This window comes from Girardinichthys multiradiatus, chromosome 5, assembly GCF_021462225.1.
Source record: "Girardinichthys multiradiatus isolate DD_20200921_A chromosome 5, DD_fGirMul_XY1, whole genome shotgun sequence".
NCBI lineage: Eukaryota > Metazoa > Chordata > Actinopteri > Cyprinodontiformes > Goodeidae > Girardinichthys > Girardinichthys multiradiatus.
Genome location: NC_061798.1, coordinates 9432636 through 9454431, shown reverse-complemented (window position 1 = coordinate 9454431; position 21796 = coordinate 9432636). Strand labels below are relative to the sequence as shown.

The following is a 21796-nucleotide window of genomic DNA, read 5'->3' as shown; positions in this document are numbered from 1 at the left end:
ACAACCTAACTCTGCTTTAAAATTCTTCATAATTTTTTTCCCTGATTGTTTTCTCATTGAACGACCTCAGAAGGCAATTAGTTGCACTGGACCTTATTTAGGGGCATCTGATCAAAGGGGCTGAATATAAAATGTACAATTTGTAAAAAAAAGCTATCATATCATAACTATCATATCATATAACATCTGAATACACTGACGATTGTTGTGACAGAATGAGAAAAGGTTCAAAGGGTATGAATACGTCTGAAAGGCACCACAAGTCAGAATTCAAGCTGAACACCAAACTTTTTTTTTTTTTATTAAAAAGAGAATTTATTTCAATACACATTTTAAAACAAATCTCAGCTTATAACACAAGCTTACTCAACAAAATTCTATCCAATTTAAAACCCATATTGGTAAACGTATAAAAAACCCAAGAACAATGACCTTATTTTCCAGCTCTTGGGAAAAACAAAAATAAAACACTTGACAAGTTTCAATATCTCCACACCGCAGTTGAGACATGCCAACATTTTAAGTGTCAGTGTGATACACCTCTATGTCAACTCTCCCTGCTGCCTTTCAGCATTTTGTACAAGTATCCCAATGGATGATTTGAACACTGGTGATGAGCATATGAAGACTGGGTATAACAAAGGTGTTTAAGAACAAAAAGGGAGGTAGGGATGTTCACAGGAAACAGTCTTTAAAGAGCCGATCCTCCAGTTTGTTGTTGGAACACATCAATTGTATCTTCATCTTCCATTTCTAGCTGTAAGGAAAAGATAAAAAGAAAGTCAGTTTGGAGTCGGTGGGTAAAAATGGAACAGTGGTTTATGAAATAATTCTTTAAAAAAGACATTTACTAATAATGAAGCATTAGTGTTAATGTAGTAATTTAGATGCAGGTTCTGATAAACTGATACCTAAGACTACCAAGGGGATGCAGCAGTTTTGTTATAGTACGCATAAGAAACATAGTCAGAATTCTGATATTAAAAGTTTTTTGCAGATTGAACTTTAAAGGGAGCTGCTTAACAAAACGTATACTGCAACAATCATTCGTGGGATGTTGATAGCCGATATTTCTATTGCTGTTATGGCCGAGGTTTTTCTTTTATTCCAACCTCTGGGAACTGCTTCACACTGTTGAAAACACATTTCAGGTGACCACCTCATGAACCTCATTGAGAGAATACTGAGAGTGTGCAATGCAGTAATCAGAGCAAAGGGAGCTATTTTAAAGAATCTAAAATATAAAAAGATGTTTTGAGTTATTTCACCATTTTGTTTTACTACATAATTCTATAGACTTTTGCTTCATAGCGCTGTGCCCCAGGAATGGGATGAAACAATGACAGAACTGTACATACAGGACAACAGACATTTACAAGAAAGGCTCCAATGAAGGAGTCGCTGCAGGTGGAATCCCTGTGACATAGGTCTACAAAACTATGGTGTTCGGCAGAATCAGAGAGAAACGTGCGCGAATGTCTGACTTCGCTGGTTGAGCTAGACCACTTCTTCAAAGAACTTAGAATACCAAAGAGTAAAGTATGACATATCTGCGCATCCAACGGCCATATCGCAGATGAAAATAAGACTAGACCAGTCTTTAAATTTCTGTCTGAGATTCTAAAGAAAAATAATCTAAGACAAACATTTGCCAATTTAGAATAATGTAAACTTTCTTGATCTCACAATGGAGAAATTACCCTCTGGATTTAACCCATCCCTTGGGGAGCAGTGGGCTGCCATTTTAAAGCGCCCAAGGAACATTCAGGGGCTAAGGGTCTTGCTCAGGGACCCAGAGTGGCAGGCTGTGGAATTTGAACCAGGGTACTTGTGGACTCACCAGGATGCAAATTCCCTGCTCTTTAACCACTAGGGAACCACTCTGAGACGGTATCTAATTACACTGACAAGTTTTTTTCCCCTACTTCCTGAAGAAGGCATCACAACCACAGCCCTGCATGCCTGACGTGTACTGTCCAAGCAGATGCTCATCCCAACACTGGACGCAGCCCGTGTGTGACAATCCAAGCAGATGTTTACTATAGGCGGCTAGGCCGAGAGCAGCCGTCGCGTCTCTTCCATTCATCGCCAGCCACGCAACTCACTGCATCAATAGGAAGTCTTCTTGTTCATCAGAATCGTTCACATATGAGGTTGTGTCTGGGCAGAAAAAATAAATTTAGGGTCAAACTATTTAAAACTGGGCTGCACGGTGGCTCAGTTGGTAGCACTGTTGCCTTGCAGCAAGAAGGTCCTGGGTTCGATTCCTGGCCGGGGGTCTTTCTGCATGGAGTTTGCATGTTCTCCCCGTGCATGCGTGGGTTCTCACCGGGTACTCCGGCTTCCTCCCACAGTCCAAAGACATGCCTGTTAGGTTAATTGGTCACTCTAAATTGCCCTTAGGTGTATGAATGAGGGTGTGCTTGGTTGTTTATGTGTTGCCCTGCGATGGACTGGCGACCTGTCCAGGGTGTGCCCCGCCTCTCGCCCGTGGACTGCTGGAGATGGGCACCAGCTCCCCCGTGACCCACTATGGAATAAGCGGTAGAAAATGACTGACTATTTAAAACTTGTTTATTTCCATTTTGTTTCATCTTCTTTGTGTAAACTGCTTGATTGCCAAAAGTTGTTTTGTTAATTAATGAGAACGGTTCAACATTCTCCGTGACTACTCCGAACGTCCCTGTTGACGGACCCACTCTCCGTCGCTCTCCGTCAAATTACGGTACATCTCTGTTCCATTCCGGTCCGTCTTGCTCCGGCGGGTCAACCGATGTACCTCTCATGCTCCAAAGAACTTGGAGCAGACATATGTTGCATTTGAATGACAGTAATGTAGTTAATTAATATAACTTTGATAGATGACTTAACTTTACAGTAAACAAAACCTTTTACTTGTTCTCTGCACAGACAAGCAGTCTGTTCTAAGGTGTTCAAGTTTTACAAAAACCAATGCTTTACTCCAAGGAGAGTCCCTGTGTGTTCATAATCTGGCGAGATGGTCTGAAGTATAACCTGAATACACTTCAAAGTTGTTCAAATTACACTGCAGAGTTCAGTATTTGAAAAACTACAAAGTAAGGGCTATCTGACTGAGTCTGTGGAAAACTACAGAGCACTCCGTCATTTGCATACATCAGATTGGTAAAGCGAGCTGTAGCCAAATATTGGTTTCATGAAAACACGGCAAAACATAATATGTTCGGTAGTACTTCTGAAACTCAAGACAGCTGCCATGGTAGTGCAGTGGTTAACATTTGTCACCTCACAGGAAAAAAGCTTCTTGATCTTAACCTCAGTAAACACCTGTGGTTTTTCTGCAGGTGACAGCTTCCTTCTCATGCTCCAAACATGTGCTTAACAGACTAATTTCAAGTTTCATGTTGACCTCAAAGGTTTAATCACAGTATTTTTCTAAAATATATTTTGTTTCAAAACCTCAGATGAAAAGCTACATAGCGATGAACGCACTCTGGATTTATTGTAGCGTCTGCTTGTAAAAGAACCGGGTGATCCTAAAAACACAAAAATATAATAAATAAGCAAGCAAATAAACATGTTTAATTTTTGTGTCTTTTAGCCGTAATGCTTTGATTGTTTTAATCACATACACCCAAACTGTTTTGAAAGTTTTGAGTGAGACTACCTGAACGGCTGGGTCTTGGTGTGCTTGACTAGTTAACACAAAGTTTGAAAGTCAGTTAACGCTTTATTTGATCACCACTTCAAATCAGGTTAAACAAGAATCTACATGTGTGTGAGAAATGGTTTTCGGCAGTTTGGATTGGTATTCGCCAGAGGGTGTGACGCCATAGGCATGTTGACAGTTGACCCAGCTACAGTGATTGGATTTGTGGTTGCAACACTGAGTTTTACTGAACAACCTTAGAGATAAAGATTTCAACACGTTTTTGTAGGAGGGTTTACACCAGGAAAGTCCTTTTTCGTTTGGTGCTGTTCACTTTCACATTTTGCAAGTGAACTATAAATTGTAAACCAAGCCATGGATGTGACAATGGTTGCTACCATTGGACAGAAATGACGGGTGCGGGACAGAGCATAAACCCAGATGTGGAGGAAAACTGTCATGAAAAGTAAAGCTTGCTGCATTTCTGCACAACATATTTTGGAGTTGTTACAGCTACAAAATCATTATGAGTTTCAAAAGCAGTTTATTCATTGCAGGTTTTGCGATATTTTACAACATCCACTACGGTGGCTCATTAAATCCAAAAAGACGTACGTTTCCTGTAGCTGGGTCGGATCGAGGCCGGTTAATATTCACACCAGAAGAAAACCACACCAGAGTCTGTTTGGAAGCGAAACTAAAAAGTGGATCTCGGTCCGGTTGTTTGGTCAAGGTGGAAAATTAACTCTGGTCCGTTCAAAGTGGACCAAACGTGGCAAGTGTATAGTCTTTAGGTTATTTCGTTATTAGACACACAATGTCTTTGACCCTAAGGACATACCCGACATGTTTAAACGGAAAACATTCGTCTTCATCAGAAGTGTCACTAAATGGTACGTGACGTATCAAATCAGTTATGTCCTGTGGGGCAAAATAAATTGTGTGTCTAATAACAAAAGAACCTAAAGACTATATTGTATACAGACACAATGAACTTTGTTTGAAAATGTGTGATTACACCCTCACTGAAATAAGAGAAATTGCCAAAGTAACAAACAGACAACAAGCTAAACAACAATGTGTCCGCTTACCTGTGAAGGTGTGTCCGTTTCATTAATAGGCTGACCGTCAAATCGAAATCTTATTTGCCTCATTGACAGACCCTGAGTGGAAAGAACCAACATTAGGTGTTTTAGAACCACATATAAACACAGCCATTTTGAAGACCGTTTTCTTCTGATGAAAGTGCTTTACAATGAGTTGGCTATGATATAGTATATAGTAGGGTGATGATATTAGGGCAATTGTGGCTCAGTGGAAAGTTGTGGGTTCAATTCCAACTTCCTCCAGCCACATGTTGTGCCCATTGGCAAAGCAAATAACTTCACTAAGTTTAATGAACTAATAAAAATAAATGTAAAAGAATAGCTCAGATCTTAGCAGGTGTGTGATGGTGGTCACCAAATAAGGTTTTGCCATACTTTGACTCTTAGAAGCAATAACATTTACATTTAACTTTGAACAGCTAGTAGTCGATTCAGTGAGGACTGATTCAGTCCTACAGGTGCAACTCAATAATTCAATATAGAAAAATTATTTTATATTATTTAACTATTCCAGTCAAACCGTAAACTCGTGTTATACAAAGTTATTAGAGTAAAATAACTAAACATTTTTATTCATTTTGTTGATCAACATATTTCTTCCTCCAGACAGAGACTGGAGGATAATACTATATCTCCTGCCTGTAAGCACCCTAAGGCTATACTGCTACTGGTGCTGTCTTCGCCATTTACCATGTCACACTCCTTCTACAATCTCACGTTTCATAGGGGTTCGAGGTTTTTTTACTACCTTCCGAGATGGATCAGGGGCGTAATAAACACCTGTGGCTCACTGGATAAAATGATTATCTGAAAGATGATCCTTAGTGGTTGGTGACAAGTTACTGGTAAAACACTAAAGGCCTGATCTTCAAAGATCCCACATAGCGGGTGCTAATTTGCGTGTACTATTAATAAATTGCATGTGTAATAAGTGGGCGTTTAATATTAGCAACATAAAAATAGACTGTTATAGGAGTTGGCAATCTGTATGTTATAGCTTTGCTAATTTTAAAACAGTGCCACATAACTGTGAAATCAAACATTTATGTCATAAAAATACATTTTCCAGTGATTTTACTAAATTCGTTTTACCAATATTTTAAATGATAAACACCATGTTTGATTCTTTAAATAGTTTTTTGGTGACAAAATAATTTTCAACTGCATAAACAAAACCCTCCTCTTGCATATGTTCACATTTAAACAACATAATCAAACTGATCAGGCTCCGATTGCCCTGCAGTGACATAACGTTACTGTCAATAATGCTTGTTTAGTGACAAGGTTAAAGCATAGACTGTCACCACATGGAAAAGCTGCCTTTTCACCTGCTAAGAAGTGATTTTAGAATCCAGTTTGCAAATGAAGGATTTAATCTGCCTTATAATGTCTTTAGTTCTTTCCTATTAATTATATTATCAACAACAAAACACAGTGGGTCTTTTGCATGATGTGCAATTACAGGTTGTGCGCACTTGATCACTTATGTGCACATTTTGCCATGATCAGGTTAGTGCACGTTCAACAGATGATCATTGACGGCGATGTTATGCTGGAATGATGTTTAATGAAGTGTTGCAAGTTTTACCATAGGAGAAATATCATGGCTTTTGTTTGTGACTGGCTCCAAATCAGAGCTCAGATAATCCTACACAGAATCCTCTATTCTCATCCGTTTTTAATATATTATATTTAATATTTTTATTCTCTCCCTGTCATCTGTCATTCTATCTATGCCTCTTTCTGACCAAAGTGACAGCAGACATTTTTGCGTCCCAATTAGCACCTGCATTTCAAACTTGCTAAATCCACACACCAAAATTTTCCCCCGCAAACCATTTCAGGCTTTGAGAAATCACATTGCGGGTGGTAAGGGATGACATTTGCATATCCTCCTCCCATTAATTTGCGCATTTGGGTCATTATCATATGTTTTGCACATTCATGAAGGCAGACTCGCTAAAAAGGTTGCACCCGCAGTTCCCCTGATTTGGCACCAGCAATCCGATTACCACTTCGTTTGTAGATGCAAGCCTTCTGAAGATCAAGCCCTAAGGGAATTGTTAAGCAAGCTGGCTGTTAACAGTACAGTATCCACAATAATAGATAGTTAATTGGAAGGAAGAAGTGGGGGTAGAAACAGGTGCACAAAAACAGGATTAACAGAAGCCTTGAGAGGATTGTGAAGCGAAGTCCATTCAACAGTTCAGCGGAAAGCCAGAAGGCATCAACTGCGGCTGGAGTCAGTGATTAAAAAGCCACGACACACCGAGATATCCATGACATTCACTACAACTGTGGCGTTCCTTATGTTAAACCACTCCTGAAGATGTCAGAAACATTTTACTTCATCGAAGGAGAAAAGGAACTGGACTCCTCTCAGTGATCCAAAATCCTCTTTCCAGGTAAAAAGTGAAGTTTGCATTTCATTTAGAGAGGAAGAGTCGAAAGGCCTATAATCCATGTTGTTTCAGCTTCAGTGTGAAGTTTCCACAGTCAGTGATGTTTTGAGGAGTCATGCCATCTGCTGGTGTTGGTGCACTGTGCTTTATCAAGTGCAAAGTAAGCATTACAACAGTAATGCGACCAGAAAAGTTTAGAGCACCTCAGGCTTCCCTCTGTTGATTTCATTTTCAAGCAGAATTTGGTACCTGCCCATACTGCCTGCTGTAATGATCATGGGATCACTGTGCTTGGCTGAGCAGCAAACAGGTCTGAACAGAAGCACACAGAGCATCTATGGAATATATAGTCTAGAAGAAGACCGAGTCCAGAGCAAACAACGCAGACCAGCTAAAAGCCACAATTACACTAACCTTTACTTTTTTACTACCTCAGCAGCACTGCAGGTTCATCACCTTTATGCCACCCTGCAGTAATTCATGCAAAAGGAGCCCTGACTTATGAGTTGTTATACTGTAGAGTACACAGACATATTTCAGTAAGCCAACATTTTTGTATTTAAAATCATTTGTATCAGTCTGAAATATTCAAATTTTCTGATAAACTTAATTTTTGGGTTATAGCTGGATGTCATAAATGCTTGAAATGTATCATTTTGTAATAGATCTTAGAATTTAACTTTTTATCTAAATTACTGAAATAATTAACTTTTCAAAAATATATTCAAATTTAGCAAAATGCACCCATGTATGGAGAGAATTACAGTAATTTACCTGAGTAAGTAATTATTCATACAAGACAGAATCATCATCTCAAACTGAATCAATGCTATGTAAGCCTGAGAAACACCGACATGTGGTTTAGGATAGTATAAATGTTATACGGGTAATGAAATGGCGACAAAAATTACAAATAAAGAAATTTAAATATACAGTGGTTGCATAAGTTTTCTTTATTCTACTAAATATATTTTTGGGTGTCAGAAAAAACGTCCAACGAGCTTTTAAGTCAACATTATCTTAAGAACAGTTTTAACATCGTTTTGTTAACTTTAGAGAAATGTGTTGTTCAGAGTGAAAGCTCGTTTGTCTCACCTGCCGTTCGCAGTAAGCTTTCATCAGCTTGCTGAGAGGAGTGTGCCTTTTGATCTTGAACTGCACTACTGAGCCATCCTGCCCTGCCACCTTCAGGTTGATGTGTTCATTGTTCTCCGTCTTTACTCCTTCCTGAGGGGCGAAAACGAGTTCACAGGGAGTCAAGCAGTGCATAAAACCCCCCAAACCAGCTGAAACAAAGCCTATCTGGAGCGGCCGTCGGCAGTTTTATACTCTATATCATTTCCACCATCATTCATCGATTAACCCCACTGCCAGTGACTGTTATAGATGGAGGGTTGATCTGGTAACTGCGTAGAAAGGAGCGAAATTACAACTTCTCTTTAACAGTAGGCGAGTCATTCACCAGTAGCCTGCAGCTCACTAGGAAGTTAGTCAATTTTAACTTTTTGTTTTTACTACAAAAAACTGTAACACTTGCTTTAAACCATGGAATCAAACATAAAAGAGATGCGTTTCGGACATTAGCTTTTTGTCCCAACTACTCATTTTAGCTGCAGTTGCAAACTGCAAGTAGGTTTACTCGCATTCAGAATCAGCCGGAACCTTCTTTTAACCCCTTAGTCATGCAAAAGCTCAATCACATAATGTTGCTAGGGGGTCTCCACGAATAACCGCAGTTTGGAAACAGTGCATAAAAAAATTCCTTTCATTCGGCCATAGATTCAGAACAGTTAGCTTATATGCTAATTTTAACCGCTAGCATGTTGGCTAGCTTCGAGGTTGGACGTTTTTTGTTTGTTTTCATTTTTCGTTAGAGGGCAATCGGTTCAGACAAATCATAACATTGTTGCACAGGATATACGTGCTGCAGTAAGAAGAAAAGTCATAAAAACCGCTTCTTACCTTAGGCTTTTCGTCTGCCATCGTTGCTACTGCTGCTCCTGCTACTTTGGCTAGCCGTAGTGCGCCTGAACGGCCGCGCCTGCGCTGTAAGGGGCGCCACTTTCGGACGGCTGTAAATCTTTTACATGTGTTTCCAATCATAGGGGGTCAATTACGCAATCAAGACTTTACTATTTGTCTTTAGTGAAATACATTTGACCAGCAAGCTTTTGGAACTTGAAACCAAATATCTCTAAATCTTAATTACAAGTATTTTTGAAGAAGTAATATAGTGTCTTCTTACTGTATTTAATAATATTGCATCTCTAATAAAACATAGTCTTACTTCCTATTTATTGCCAATACTATGTCGATATCTCTGAGAGAATGGCACAGTTCCCTTCCCAACCAGTCTTTCACAGAAGCTGGTGAGCAGATGGTGACAGGAGCCACTCCAATCATTTCTTACTCAAATGCCTCAAGCCTTTAAAAGTATAATTTCACCAATTCACCACCCCTTAAGCAGATCATTGTTGTGCACATAGCTAAGAGTTCCAGGTCTGAGAGTTCGCACAAGATACATTTATTCTCAAGCAGGTTTATTCCACTCTACAGTGTGGCTAGACAGAAGTGTCCCCAGGATCAGGCTTTAAATTTGATCATTTGACTCTAAGTTCTACACTCATTTAAAAAAGTTTCCCCATTTTCAGAATGTAAATACAGATAGATGGCTGGATATACATCTGAATAGATGGATGTAAGGGCGGATAGATGGGTAGACAGACTGATAGATGATGTATCTTGGATTTAACACCCAACAATGATTGTAAAAACCAGGAAAATAATCAAATTCTTTTTCAAATATTTTCCAGAGTTTTTAAGATTGTGTGAAAACTCTAAACTGGTCCAGGTTAGACAGACAAAAACTATTCAGATTTTATACACAGCTCAAAAAAATAAAGGGAACACTTAAACAACACAATAATATCCAAGTCAATCAAACTTCTGTGAAATCAAACTGTCCACTTAGGAAGCAACACTGATTGACAATCAATTTCACAGATGTTGTGTAAATAGAATAGACAACAGGGTGAAATCTTTGGCGATTAGCAAGGCAGACTCAATAAAGGAGTGGTTCTGCAGGTGGGGACCACAGACCACTTCTCAGTATCTATGCTTTCTGGCTGATGTTTTGGTCACTTTTGAATGTTGGTGGTGCTTTCACACTCGTGGTAGCATGAGACGGACTCTACAACCTACACAAGTGGCTCAGGTAGTGCAGCTCATCCAGGATGGCACATCAATGCGAGCTGTGGCAAGAAGGTTTGCTGTGTTTGTCAGCGTAGTGTCCAGAGCCTGGAGGCGCTACCAGGAGAGAGGCCAGTACACCAGGAGACGTGGAGGAGGCCGTAGGAGGACAACAACCCAGCAGCAGGACCGCTACCTCCGCCTTTGTGCAAGGAGGAACAGGAGGAGCACTGCCAGAGCCCTGCAAAATGACCTCCAGCAGGCCACAAATGTGCATGTGTCTGCACAAACGGTTAGAAACAGACTCCATGAGGATGGTATGAGGGCCCGACGTCCACAAATGGGGGTTGTGCTCACAGCCCAACACCGTGCAGGACGCTTGGCATTTGCCAGAGAACACCAGGATTGGCAAATTCGCCACTGGTGCCCTGTGCTCTTCACAGATGAAAGCAGGTTCACACTGAGCACATGTGACAGACGTGACAGAGTCTGGAGACACCGTGGAGAGCGATCTGCTGCCTGCAACATCCTTCAGCATGACTGGTTTGGCAGTGGGTCAGTAATGGTGTGGGGTGGCATTTCTTTGGAGTGCCGTACGGCCCTCCATGTGCTCGCCAGAGGTAGCCTGACTGCCATTAGGTACCGAGATGAGATCCTCAGACCCCTTTGTGAGACCATATGCTGGTGCGGTTGGCCCTGGGTTCCTCCTAATGCAGGACAATGCTAGACCTCATGTGGCTGGAGTGTGTCAGCAGTTCCTGCAAGATGAAGACATTGAAGCTATGGACTGGCCCACCCGTTCCCCAGACCTGAATCCGATTGAGCACATCTGGGACATCATGTCTCGCTCCATCCACCAACCTCACGTTGCACCACAGACTGTCCAGAAGTTGGCGGATGCTTTAGTCCAGATCTAGGAGGAGATCCCTCAGGAGACCATCCACCGTCTCATCAGGAGCATGTCCAGGTGTTGTAGGGAGGTCATACAGACACATGGAGGCCACACACAATACTGAGCCTCAATTGACTTGTTTTAAGGACATTACATCAAAGTTGGATCAGCCTATAGTGTGTTTTTCCACTTTAATTTTGTGTGTGACTCCAAATCCAGGCCTCCATTGGTTAATAAATTTAATTTCTATTGATGATTTTTGTGATTTTGTTGTCAGCACATTCAACTTTGTACAGAACAAAGTATTCAATGAGAATATTTCATTCATTCAGATCTAGGATGTGTTATTTGAGTTTTCCCTTTATTCTTTTGAGTAGTACACATTTGTCAAAGATGGCTTCCAAAAACCTCTGGCTTCATTTGTTGGCGTCCACAACAGACCATCTTTTTTTTTTATTGTGAGCACACCGGAACCTTTTGGGAAAACCTACAGGACTGGTTGTCAACAACTCTTTTCCTACCCCATCCTTTGAAAAGAAAGGGCATTATATTTACAACCACCCAGAGAGACATAAGTGCTTAACAACCTGCTGATTCTCGACAAGTTCTTTATTAATACCTGTAAATGGAGCAATAGAAAACCCAACTTTTCAGCTTTTAAAAGTTATCTAATGGACAGCCACCTGAGTGCCTCAAAACGGATGAAAAGCAAGCAATTATTTGATGCGAACTAGTGCCCCTATGTGTTTTTTTATTTTATTATAATTTCTTTTTTTAATTTTGTTTTGACGTCTGGCACACCATTATCTTCATACTTTACCATTATGTGTTCCTTAAACATGTACAAACTGATGTTTCTTTATGCCCCATGATTTTGTTCAACACGCAACGTTAAAAGAAAATGTTGCAGTCCTCTTCCTCTTCTTGTCTTCTACAATGGTGGATCATAAACAGCTTGTAGGTGCGTACCGCCACCTACTGTACATGAGTCTGTTCAGAGTCCTGTCCTGTTACTGTAAAATAGTCCGAGGGTAAAAAGCTTCCAGGTACCAATAGTTCCGAAACCAAGTTCTGTAATATCAAGATAGTGTATAAAAAATGCTTTAATGGGCTTTTGAGAGTTACCTTTTTTAAGTATTGCATTTTAAATATCAGTGTTCAGCATAGATGCATCTAAAAAAATTAGAAAATATAAAAAAAATGTATTTCAGTAATTCAGATAAAAAAGTGCCTGTCCAGGGTGTACCACGCCTTCCAGCCATAGACTGCTGGAGATAGGCACCAGCTTCCCTGTGACCCACCATGGAAGAAGTGGTATAGGAAATGACTGACTGACAGTTAAAAAAGTGAATTTCATCTTTATATTCATCACACAGGGCAATCTATTTCAAGCTTTAATTTATATTCATTTTAATGAATATGGATTACAGCTAATGAAAACCCAAACCTCAGTTTTACAAAAATTACAAAATAGTACATTACACAACACTATTAAAAAAAAGCCTGATGCACTACTGAGGTGTTGAGGAACCACAGGTTACATTGATAGTGGCCTACAGTTTGTTCACATGGTTTTCTCATTCTCTCATCTTGCTTTTTACAGTACCCCTTAGCTTCTTTCTACAGTTTGGGCCACACCGATTTGCTGGCCAGTTAAGTACAGTGATACCAAGGCCATTAAACCACCTTTTGAAATTTCGAGCAGTGTGAGGGGGTGTCAACCCCTGTTGGTTAAATCCCTGAAATAAAATTCAGTGCAAATAACTGCCTTTTAAACTCACTAACATCGTAAGTCCTCCTATTTGAAATCAAAATCCATTGCATTAGATTTTATTGAGGGTATTAGAGTAAAGAAAGTAAAGTAAAAACAAATGCATGTCATATTTTTCAGATTTTTATGTGTAGCTTAGTAAATTAGTGTGAGGAAAAGTAACCATGCATATCACACTAAACACACCACAGCTTTGATTAAACACGCTAGTAGACAGATTTGAGACTGTGCTAAATGTTCACCTTCCAGCAGAACAACCACCCCTGAAACGTCCAGCCAGAGCTACAATGGAATGGTTGACTTCAAAGCATATTCATGTCTTAGAATGGTCCAGTGAAAGTGCAGACCTAAACATAATTAAGTATTAGTGGCAAGACTTGAAAATTGATGTTCACAGATGTTCTCCATCCAATCTGACTGAGTTTGAGTTATTTTGCAAAGAATAATGGACAAAAATGTAATCCTCTAGATGTATAAAGCTGGTGGACTTGCAGCTGTAACATCAGCGACAGGTGGTTCTACAAAGTTTTGGCTGAAAATGACTGAAAACACACAATTTCAAGAATTTCAATTCAAATTCAAAAACAAAAACACTAATCAATCCTAAAGGGAAAGTAAATGTTTTTGTAGCTAACAAGAGTCCCCATAGGAGAGCCTGTTGAGGCCTCCACCTACGTCTTCTGGAGACCTGTGTTAAATGCACTGGAGAAATCAAAGAACATGATCCTCACAGTGCTGCTGGCTTTGTCCAGATGACAGTGGGTTTGTTGAAGCAGGTGTATGATGGCATCTTCAACTCCAACTCCACAGTGATAAGCAAACTGATGAGGGTCCTGATAATTTATTGTTTGCTTACTCAGGTGGGCCAATAAGAGTCTTTCTAAGACCTTAATGATGTGGGATGTCAGGGCAAAAGGTCTACAATCATTGAGGACTGATGGGTGAGTTTTCATTTGTACCAGAACAAGTCAGGAGGTCTTCCACAACACTGGAACTTTCACCTGGTTCAGGCCAAGGTTGAAGAGATGCTGTAGGATCCCACAGTTGCTCTAAACAGAACTGGACCTATTGAAGAATGTGTTTAGTTTATTTGCTCGGTCCAGATATCCATCTGTCCGATAGTCCTTCTGCTTGCAGCCTGTAATCTTCACATAGATTAAAACAAGATAAAACAAGTTTTTGATCAGATTTGCCTAGAAGAGGTTTTGCTTTAAAGATGTATGAGTCCTTGACATTTGCATAAAACAAATCCAACGTTTTGTTTTCTCTGTTAGAACAGCTGACAAACTGTTGAAATGTTTGAAGCATAGTGTCTGAGCTACCGCACCCTGTTGGCGGTCAGACGCCTCGGAGCCCCACCGGTATTTGGACCCCGGAAACAGTCACCACTTCTATCTAAAGACTCTTAAAGGAACGACTCTCAACCAGTTTCTAACTTTTAGCTCTTTTTAATCTAAATTAAGGCACAGGAATGATTACAGAGATCAGCGCTGAGGCTCCCGTCTCGGACCGTCTCCGTCTGTTAGAGGATGACGAAGAGCCTCGATAGAAGGTCACATGTAGTTTTATATCTGGCACTCCGATGCAATAGATGTACACTCCCTCAGTGATTATCAGTTGACTATGTGTCACCATTGTGGTGTCTATCTGGTAGGTTGTGTAGTAGCGGGTGTCCATACTTAATCTAAGTGTGCTGTAGGTTTCTAATCAAACCAGTTATACCAGCTGCTCCACTATCAAACCCAGTGCCCCAGCTTCAGGTCATTTATGACAAACCTTGGGCCATTTATCCTTGTACTGTATGTCTATGAGTTTCTTATCCTATTGTAACAAAAGGGAAACATTAAACTTATATTTATTTCACTATAGTATAAAAAGGAAAAACAGCTATGAGCATATTAATTAAGGTAATTCCTAACAATAGCAAGAGTGAAGTACGGTTAAAATCAACAGATACTGCCACAAACGCATTAAGAGGGTTGTCCTTGGGCATTGGGCAGGGTCCTTCATAGGGCTTGGAGTTCATCGAACTTGTTTCACAACAATGTCACATTGTACATCATAATCGATGAAAGAGATGGTCTGAACTTCCTCCTTCTGTCTAATCTCTTAGTTCCTGCTCTGCATATGGGACACTTCCTTTCCAACTCAATGAGGGTTTGGGGTTGTAGTTGAAGTATTATTTGAGCTTTTGAGATATTATTCAGCTGCTTCTGGTTGTAAAAAAAACACATTGTTGCTATGGTTATGCATCATCACAAATGTTCAAATGTAAAAATGTCTCAGCAAAAGTCTTTCCAGCTGCACAGCATCCAATACCAGATAGTATAATCATCCAAAAAGAAAAAAATGTATTCACAACACGAGGATTTAGAATTCAAAATCAGAATCAATGTAACAGAGCTACTCCAACATGCTGCCATCTTGAGGGCCCAATTCTTGAATTAAAATAAAAATGATTTTCCTTCAGTTTTACAACTATACACTACTTCATGTTGGTCTGTCATAATCCCAATAAAAAAATCCCAATAAAATACATTCAGTTTGGGTTGAAAATGTGTCAAAATTCAAAAAGGTTTGGGGATTAAGAACCACCTAGTTTTTCAAGCAAACAGCCAGTCAGTCAGTCAGTCATTTTCTACCGCTTATTCCATAGTGGGTCAAAGGGGAGCTGGTGCCTGTCTCCAGCAGTCTATGGGCGAAAGGCGGGATCCACCCTGGACAGTTCCAAGCAAACATTCCACACGAAATACAATAAAACCGATTCTCATAAAATTCCAGACATTTCTCCAGAAATTTCAGTTAAGTAGTTGTCAAAGAATCGATTCTCTAAAAACTGTTTGTTTTAAATCACTACACCACTGTAAGCATTCCTGTCAATGAAAACAGGTCCAAATGTCCCTTTCTTGAAAAAAAATATGAAACTAACAGCACAATAACAATAGTTTACAATTGGAAACAAATAGTTTCTTAAATGTTTTTTAGGTATTAAACTTATTTAATGTATTTTAATCAACATATCCATGGAGATCAAATGTTTGTTAGGGCATTTTTCAAAAAACTGGGCCAAGCATCATACAGTTTTCCAAGAATTGGAGACCAAATTTATCAAAACCAACTCTCATTAATCAAAATAAGACTACACCATAACATCCCTGACATTTCCAGCAAAATTCTGTCAACCAAAAACCAAATGAAATCTCAAAAATCTGTCCTAAAAAAAGCATACCAACTGTTTTTTATGCAGTAGTCAGAATTTCTTAAAGAAAAAACACACAAAAACACAACCAACTAAATAATTCCCTTATATTTATTAGAAACTTGTTTATTAAAATAGGAGAATAACATTAACCATAGCTGATCTCCCCTCAGACACTCCTCTGGGACAGCAGTCATCTTCAGCAGGTTAACAAAGCACAGACCTTTTCAGCAAGTTCAAACTTTCCGAGGCTTTTGAAGCTACTTTAGGCATTTCCCTTCAAAAGTCCAGGCGTAAAAGGAACACCTGACGAACGTGAGGGCCTTCTATAGGCTTATTACCAGCTGTCTTATTGCCAGCCATTCTAAGATTTTATGAAATACAAAAATAGAAATCTGCAACCTAAACACATTAGCCTTTGTATATCAAAACCTCGTGGCCTACGGCAGAAAAAATGGCGAATGGCCATTTTGAAGTGAGTGGATAAGGTCAAATCCCACCCCAGGTCTTGGATCAGAAAAAGTTTGAGCTCAATAATAATAACAAACAAATTATAGGGCACGCTTGTTAAGATCTGTATCTGAACACAAATCCGTCTGCTGTGAGACTTCCCGTGTCTGTAGAGAGGTCAGGGGATGATACAGCCACAGGACATGACTGAACATTCTAATACTTTTAAAAATGTTGAGCCTAAACTCTACTCTCAATATAATTCTTACCCTCTCTACTGTTCCTGTTTAGTTCTGCTTTGTAAATGTCACTTTTTAGGGCCTGCCTAAGTATTAAAGAATGTGCACATTCATGTAAACCACCACTATATTTACATGTCTTCGTTTTGCCTTGTTAAAGAGATCTGCAATTAGGAAACTTCTCAGTCAAATTTCCCCTCCTGGAACCGAGTGTTTGCATTCTTTGATAACATTCAAAACAATGGAATATAAATGGATATAAATATGATGTGACACAGGGGCCCATTTGCCTTTAAGTCACCGGCTACTAGGCTGGATGATCCATATTCATTAACCACCATAAACAGTTAGCAGGTTGGTAAGAGAAGTAAAAAAATATCTAAAGCTTAGTGTTAGTGAACTAAAATAAAGAGTGGCATCTTGGAGTCACTAAGGCTTACAAACAACAATTACACAATATATTTTACTTGACTATATAATTAAGGGTGGCTCTGTTCTTAAGATTGTTCTGGAGCCTCTAGAGCTGACTGTGCAAAGAAGTATGCTTCATAAGAATCATCAGATTCACAGTGACACAGAGTGCTTCAGGCGATCCTTCCTGCTTGCACCAGTCACCATTTATGACTCTAAGAAACTTGGATCATGAGATAACCATTCAACACCTATTTTCCTTTTAACATAATCGGAGTATATTTGAACTTAGTTGAATTGAATCTACATGCCAACAGGTAGTTTAAGAGTGTTGTCTGAAAAAGTATTTTCTTTCCTACTATCTCAAAAATAAAAACAGAGTTTATTCATCTGAACTGGGACTTTGACTTAAATTGTCTGCTTTGATCAGACTAAGATTGAGTTTTTTATCAACAAACACTCTGGGTCGTCCGCCCATCCGTCCATCCATCCATCCTCCATACAGGGTCGTAGGGGAAACAAAGAATAAATAAGTAAAAAGATACCTTATGCCCAGTGTTTAACATGATGGAGGACCTGGGATGTTGTGAGCCTGTTTCTATTCCAAAGGCACTGGAAACACCATGTGCCTTGTATCATGAACGCTTAAAAAAAAAATAATATATATATATGTCATCTACCAGTAAACTAAAAAAATGTTTTCACTGGGTTTTTCAGTAGGATACTGGTCCATAAAATAAAGCAAAATTGACACAGAAAGAGTTCACCAGACCCAAACTAATCCTTCTTTCATGGTCATCTCAGCCAGAAGATCCAAATCCTACATGTGTGGTGAGCTGAGCCATCTGAGAGAACCCAGAACTCAGGATAGAGATTGTACAAAGACAAAAGGTCAAAGATTTAGTCAAAAATCATAAAACAACTATTTCTTAAAGTTGGATTTGTTTTTCTCACACTGATTAAATGTACAGAAATTAACAGGTGGATATTTCTTTTTTTATTTCTTTCCTGGTGAGATTGTGCTGCTGCAAATAAAGATTAATCTAAGATGTTTTGTACATATATACCATGGGTGTCAACACTTGCAACACTCATTAAAAATGAAAAGAAAATGCTCTGTGCAGCTCTAATGTTCAAATGGATACTGTTCCCTAACCACTGGAAAAGGCTGTGCCACCTCTGATTGGCACAACTCAAAATCTCCAAAAACAATTGATATGAAGCCCTCAGAGCTCTGTTTGAGAGGAAAGTGCAAAGGTTTAGATAGGTAAGGTAGTGCCATACAATTTAAATTCTTTAAACAAGGAATTGTAAACAGACAGGAAGTCAGTGTAGGGAGTGTAAACCAAGTGTAATATGATCACTGTGAGTTTTTCCTGTCATATGATAGGTTGCTGCATCACCAGTTACCGTAATCCGATTGGTATGTAACAAAGGCTTATTCATTTTAATTACTGTCTGAAGCAGATTTAACACAATGTAGGTCTCAACCCTCTCCCAGAAACCTTGCTGTATGTTGTTGGTCTAAAGGGCTCAATGAAAGAACTGGTGTTGTTAGTATAGGACTGAACTTTGAGAAAAAAAAAAATCCTCTTCTCAACATCAAATTTCCTTGAACCAAATTTTTTATTTTGTATTTATTATAACCATCTTAGACCTAAAACATAAATGTGAAAAATTCTTAATTTCTAGCAGACTCCTTTTGTCCCTCTATCTGGGTTTGGGCGGTTACAAGATGACGCTGTGAATGGTCACGGAATGACTCTCCACCTGTTCTATACTCTCAACATTTTTATTCTAAATAAGGCAGAGGAATGGTTACAGAGATCAGCGCTGATGGCTCCTGTCCTTAACTCGCTCGGTGATCAAAGTGATGAAACAGTCCCGAAAGAAGGTCACACATGGTTTTTATGTCTGGTACTCCCTCCAAGGGATGTACACTCCCTCAGTGTTTATCAGTAGACTATGTGTCACCATTCTGGTGTTTATCTGATAGAGTGTGTAATAGCAGGTGTCCAACCCTGAATCTAAGTGTGGCTGCAGCATTATAATCAACCCGATTACAAAGCGTTCCGTAATCAACCAAATGCACTAACTTTATGTCAAACTGTAGGTCATTTGTCCTTATGATGTGCGTCAGTGAGGATTCTTACCCTATCCTAACAAAAGTGAAAACATTAGCCTCTATACTTTATCATTATGGTGTGTGTGTAAAAGGTCATGTGTAAAGCTCTGTAAGTTATAGTAAGTAAGGTTATTCCTAAAAGCTGTTTGCAGCAAGATGCTGCAAATCTTCTATAAGTCTGTTGTGGAGAGTGTGATCTCTTCTGCCATGATAGAAGCATTAGAGGCAAGGACTCAACAAGCTAATAAAGAAGGTTGTCTCTGTTCTGGGGACACCTCTGGAACAGTGGAGTAGTGATTACATCTGTGCCATCTTTTAAGAGTCTCTTTGGCTTTATGTAAGCCACCTGTGTACTCGTAATTCTCAACATGATGCTGCTCTTACATCACCATAGTTCTCGCTGTCATGGCTTTTTAGCTGTCTTTCAGTTCATTTTATGTCTGTTATCTGTTGTTTTACCAAACGCTAGGTGTTTAAGGAATAATTTGAAACACAAAGCTCTATTTTTGTTCACCAAGCAATGTACAATGTTTTTCAGGAGACTCACACTGTTTCTAATGATAAGCACTTTTAAAGGTCCCAGTGGGGAAACTGCTTATTTCTCACATGCTTCACAACATTTAGCTGGGGTTTGTACATTTAAAAATAGATTTACAGGTACTGTTTTACACATAGAAAATGACCGGAATGGTCATTATATTTGTCAAGTTCTTCATGTTCATAATGTTCTTTTAATAACTTAACGGTTATGGCTGCATCACAATGCATGATAATAATAATTTGCTAAATCAGGTAGAAAACAAGATTCAATACTGGCTGGCAAATTTCCTGATGCTTACCTGGTCTTTGGGGGGGATTTTAATATAACTTTGGACAGTACAATAGATAGATGACCAGCAGGAATTTGCACTAGTGCCAGAGCAAATTTAAAAATATTCATACAAAGATTTGACTTGGTAGACATCTGGAGAGAAAAACACTCCTCTGTCCGCAGTTTTACTTGGAGCAATAAATCATAATTAGACAATCTAGAATTAGACTTTTGGCAAATTTTTGGTAATCTAAAAGATAGCATCAATGTTGAACTCCGACGCTTTGCTTTTACAAAGCAATTCAAATCAACATTTCTTTGATTCCATCCTCCAGGCATCAACATACAGTATTTGATCATGGAAACCTAATGGTTCTATTTTATCTCATGAGACAGTCAGACTTAAGGTCAAGAATATGATACAAATATTATGGAATGAGGCTAAGGCTGAAGAAGTATATGGTAGAAAATGGGAACTTTTAAAATTCAAATTGGGTAACTTTTTTAGGAAATATTGCAGCGATCTTGCAAAGCAAAAACAATTTGGTGATTTCTAAGATAGCAGCCCTCTCTTCTGTTTCTCTTGATAAAATGTCACCTGCAGAGACAGAAAAGCTATCTGAGTACCAAACCAAATTAGATTAACTTCATCAAGCTAAAGCCAACAGTGCCTATGTTAGATCCGGAAGGCAGTGGACAGAGGAGGGTGAGCAAAACGCTGCATATTTCTTTAGAATGGAAAAATCTCATTCTGCAAATAATACGATTCACCAGCTTCTAATAATTGATGCTGTGTGTAATGATGCAGCTAGTATTGCCAACATCTGCTCCAGCGTCTAGAAAGCTTTATGCAGCTCCAAATACTGTGGCAATGCTAAAAAGTTTCAAAATACTTTGATAGACACTAAGCAAGTCAGCGAAGATGACCGAGAATAGGAAGATTGTTCCATCACTTTAAAAGAAGGACCAGATTCAATTGAGAGCCTGAAGGATAATAAATCACCTGGAACAGATGGTTTGCTATCAGTATATAATGAAAGTTTTATTAAGGGTACCTTCCCTCCCACTTTAACTCAAGGATTGATTACACTCCTCCCTAAACCAAAGAATAACTTATTTATTGATAATTGGCGCACAATCAGTCTACTAAATAATGATTACAAAATCCTGGCCCCTATCTTTTCTAAGTGATTGAAATTAGTTTTAGATAATGTTATTGAGGAAACACAATTAGGCTTTTTAAGAAATAGACACACCTCTAATACCATTATGCTTGTGCTTGACATATTAGACTCCTCAGATAATGGAAATAGCTATATTAAATTAAATGGAACATCCCCAAGGTTTGATTTAAAACATGGAATATGATCCAACTGACACGTCTATAAGCACACTGTTTTAAACCTAGCTCTCCTAAAATTAACAAACATATTTGTTGTTTATTTCAAACTCATTGCATATCTGTTCTAAATGTAATTTCTGCTGGTCTGGTTTGGTCTCAGTAATAAGCTGGAATAAAACATGGACTCTTTCCAACAAATATTTGCTAGTCAATAAAGTTAAAGAGGTTTCC

General features: G+C 39.0%; 1 protein-coding gene across 1 annotated transcript; it reads right to left on the bottom strand.

Annotated features, from left to right (window-relative positions):
- Positions 1-269: 269 nt before the first annotated feature.
- LOC124867759 (small ubiquitin-related modifier 2-like) lies at positions 270-9251 on the bottom strand. Its single transcript, XM_047364350.1, has 4 exons — positions 9099-9251; positions 8232-8363; positions 4720-4791; positions 270-757 (listed from the first exon to the last, which is right to left on the bottom strand). Exons 1-4 carry the CDS (start codon positions 9237-9239, stop codon positions 692-694), a joined length of 411 nt encoding a protein of 136 aa, XP_047220306.1. The 5' UTR covers positions 9240-9251; the 3' UTR covers positions 270-691.
- Between the last annotated feature and the right edge of the window lie 12545 nt (positions 9252-21796).

Excerpts from the sequence above, each read along its gene's own strand:
- LOC124867759 (XM_047364350.1), bottom strand. The coding sequence starts at position 9,239 with ATGATTGGAAACACATGTAAAAGATTTACAGCCGTCCGAAAGTGGCGC. Across the intron at positions 8,364-9,098 it reads TGGCAGACGAAAAGCCTAAG|GAAGGAGTAAAGACGGAGAA; the intron begins GTAAGAAGCGGT and ends TTCGCCCCTCAG. Across the intron at positions 758-4,719 it reads AAACGGACACACCTTCACAG|CTAGAAATGGAAGATGAAGA; the intron begins GTAAGCGGACAC and ends TTTTCCTTACAG.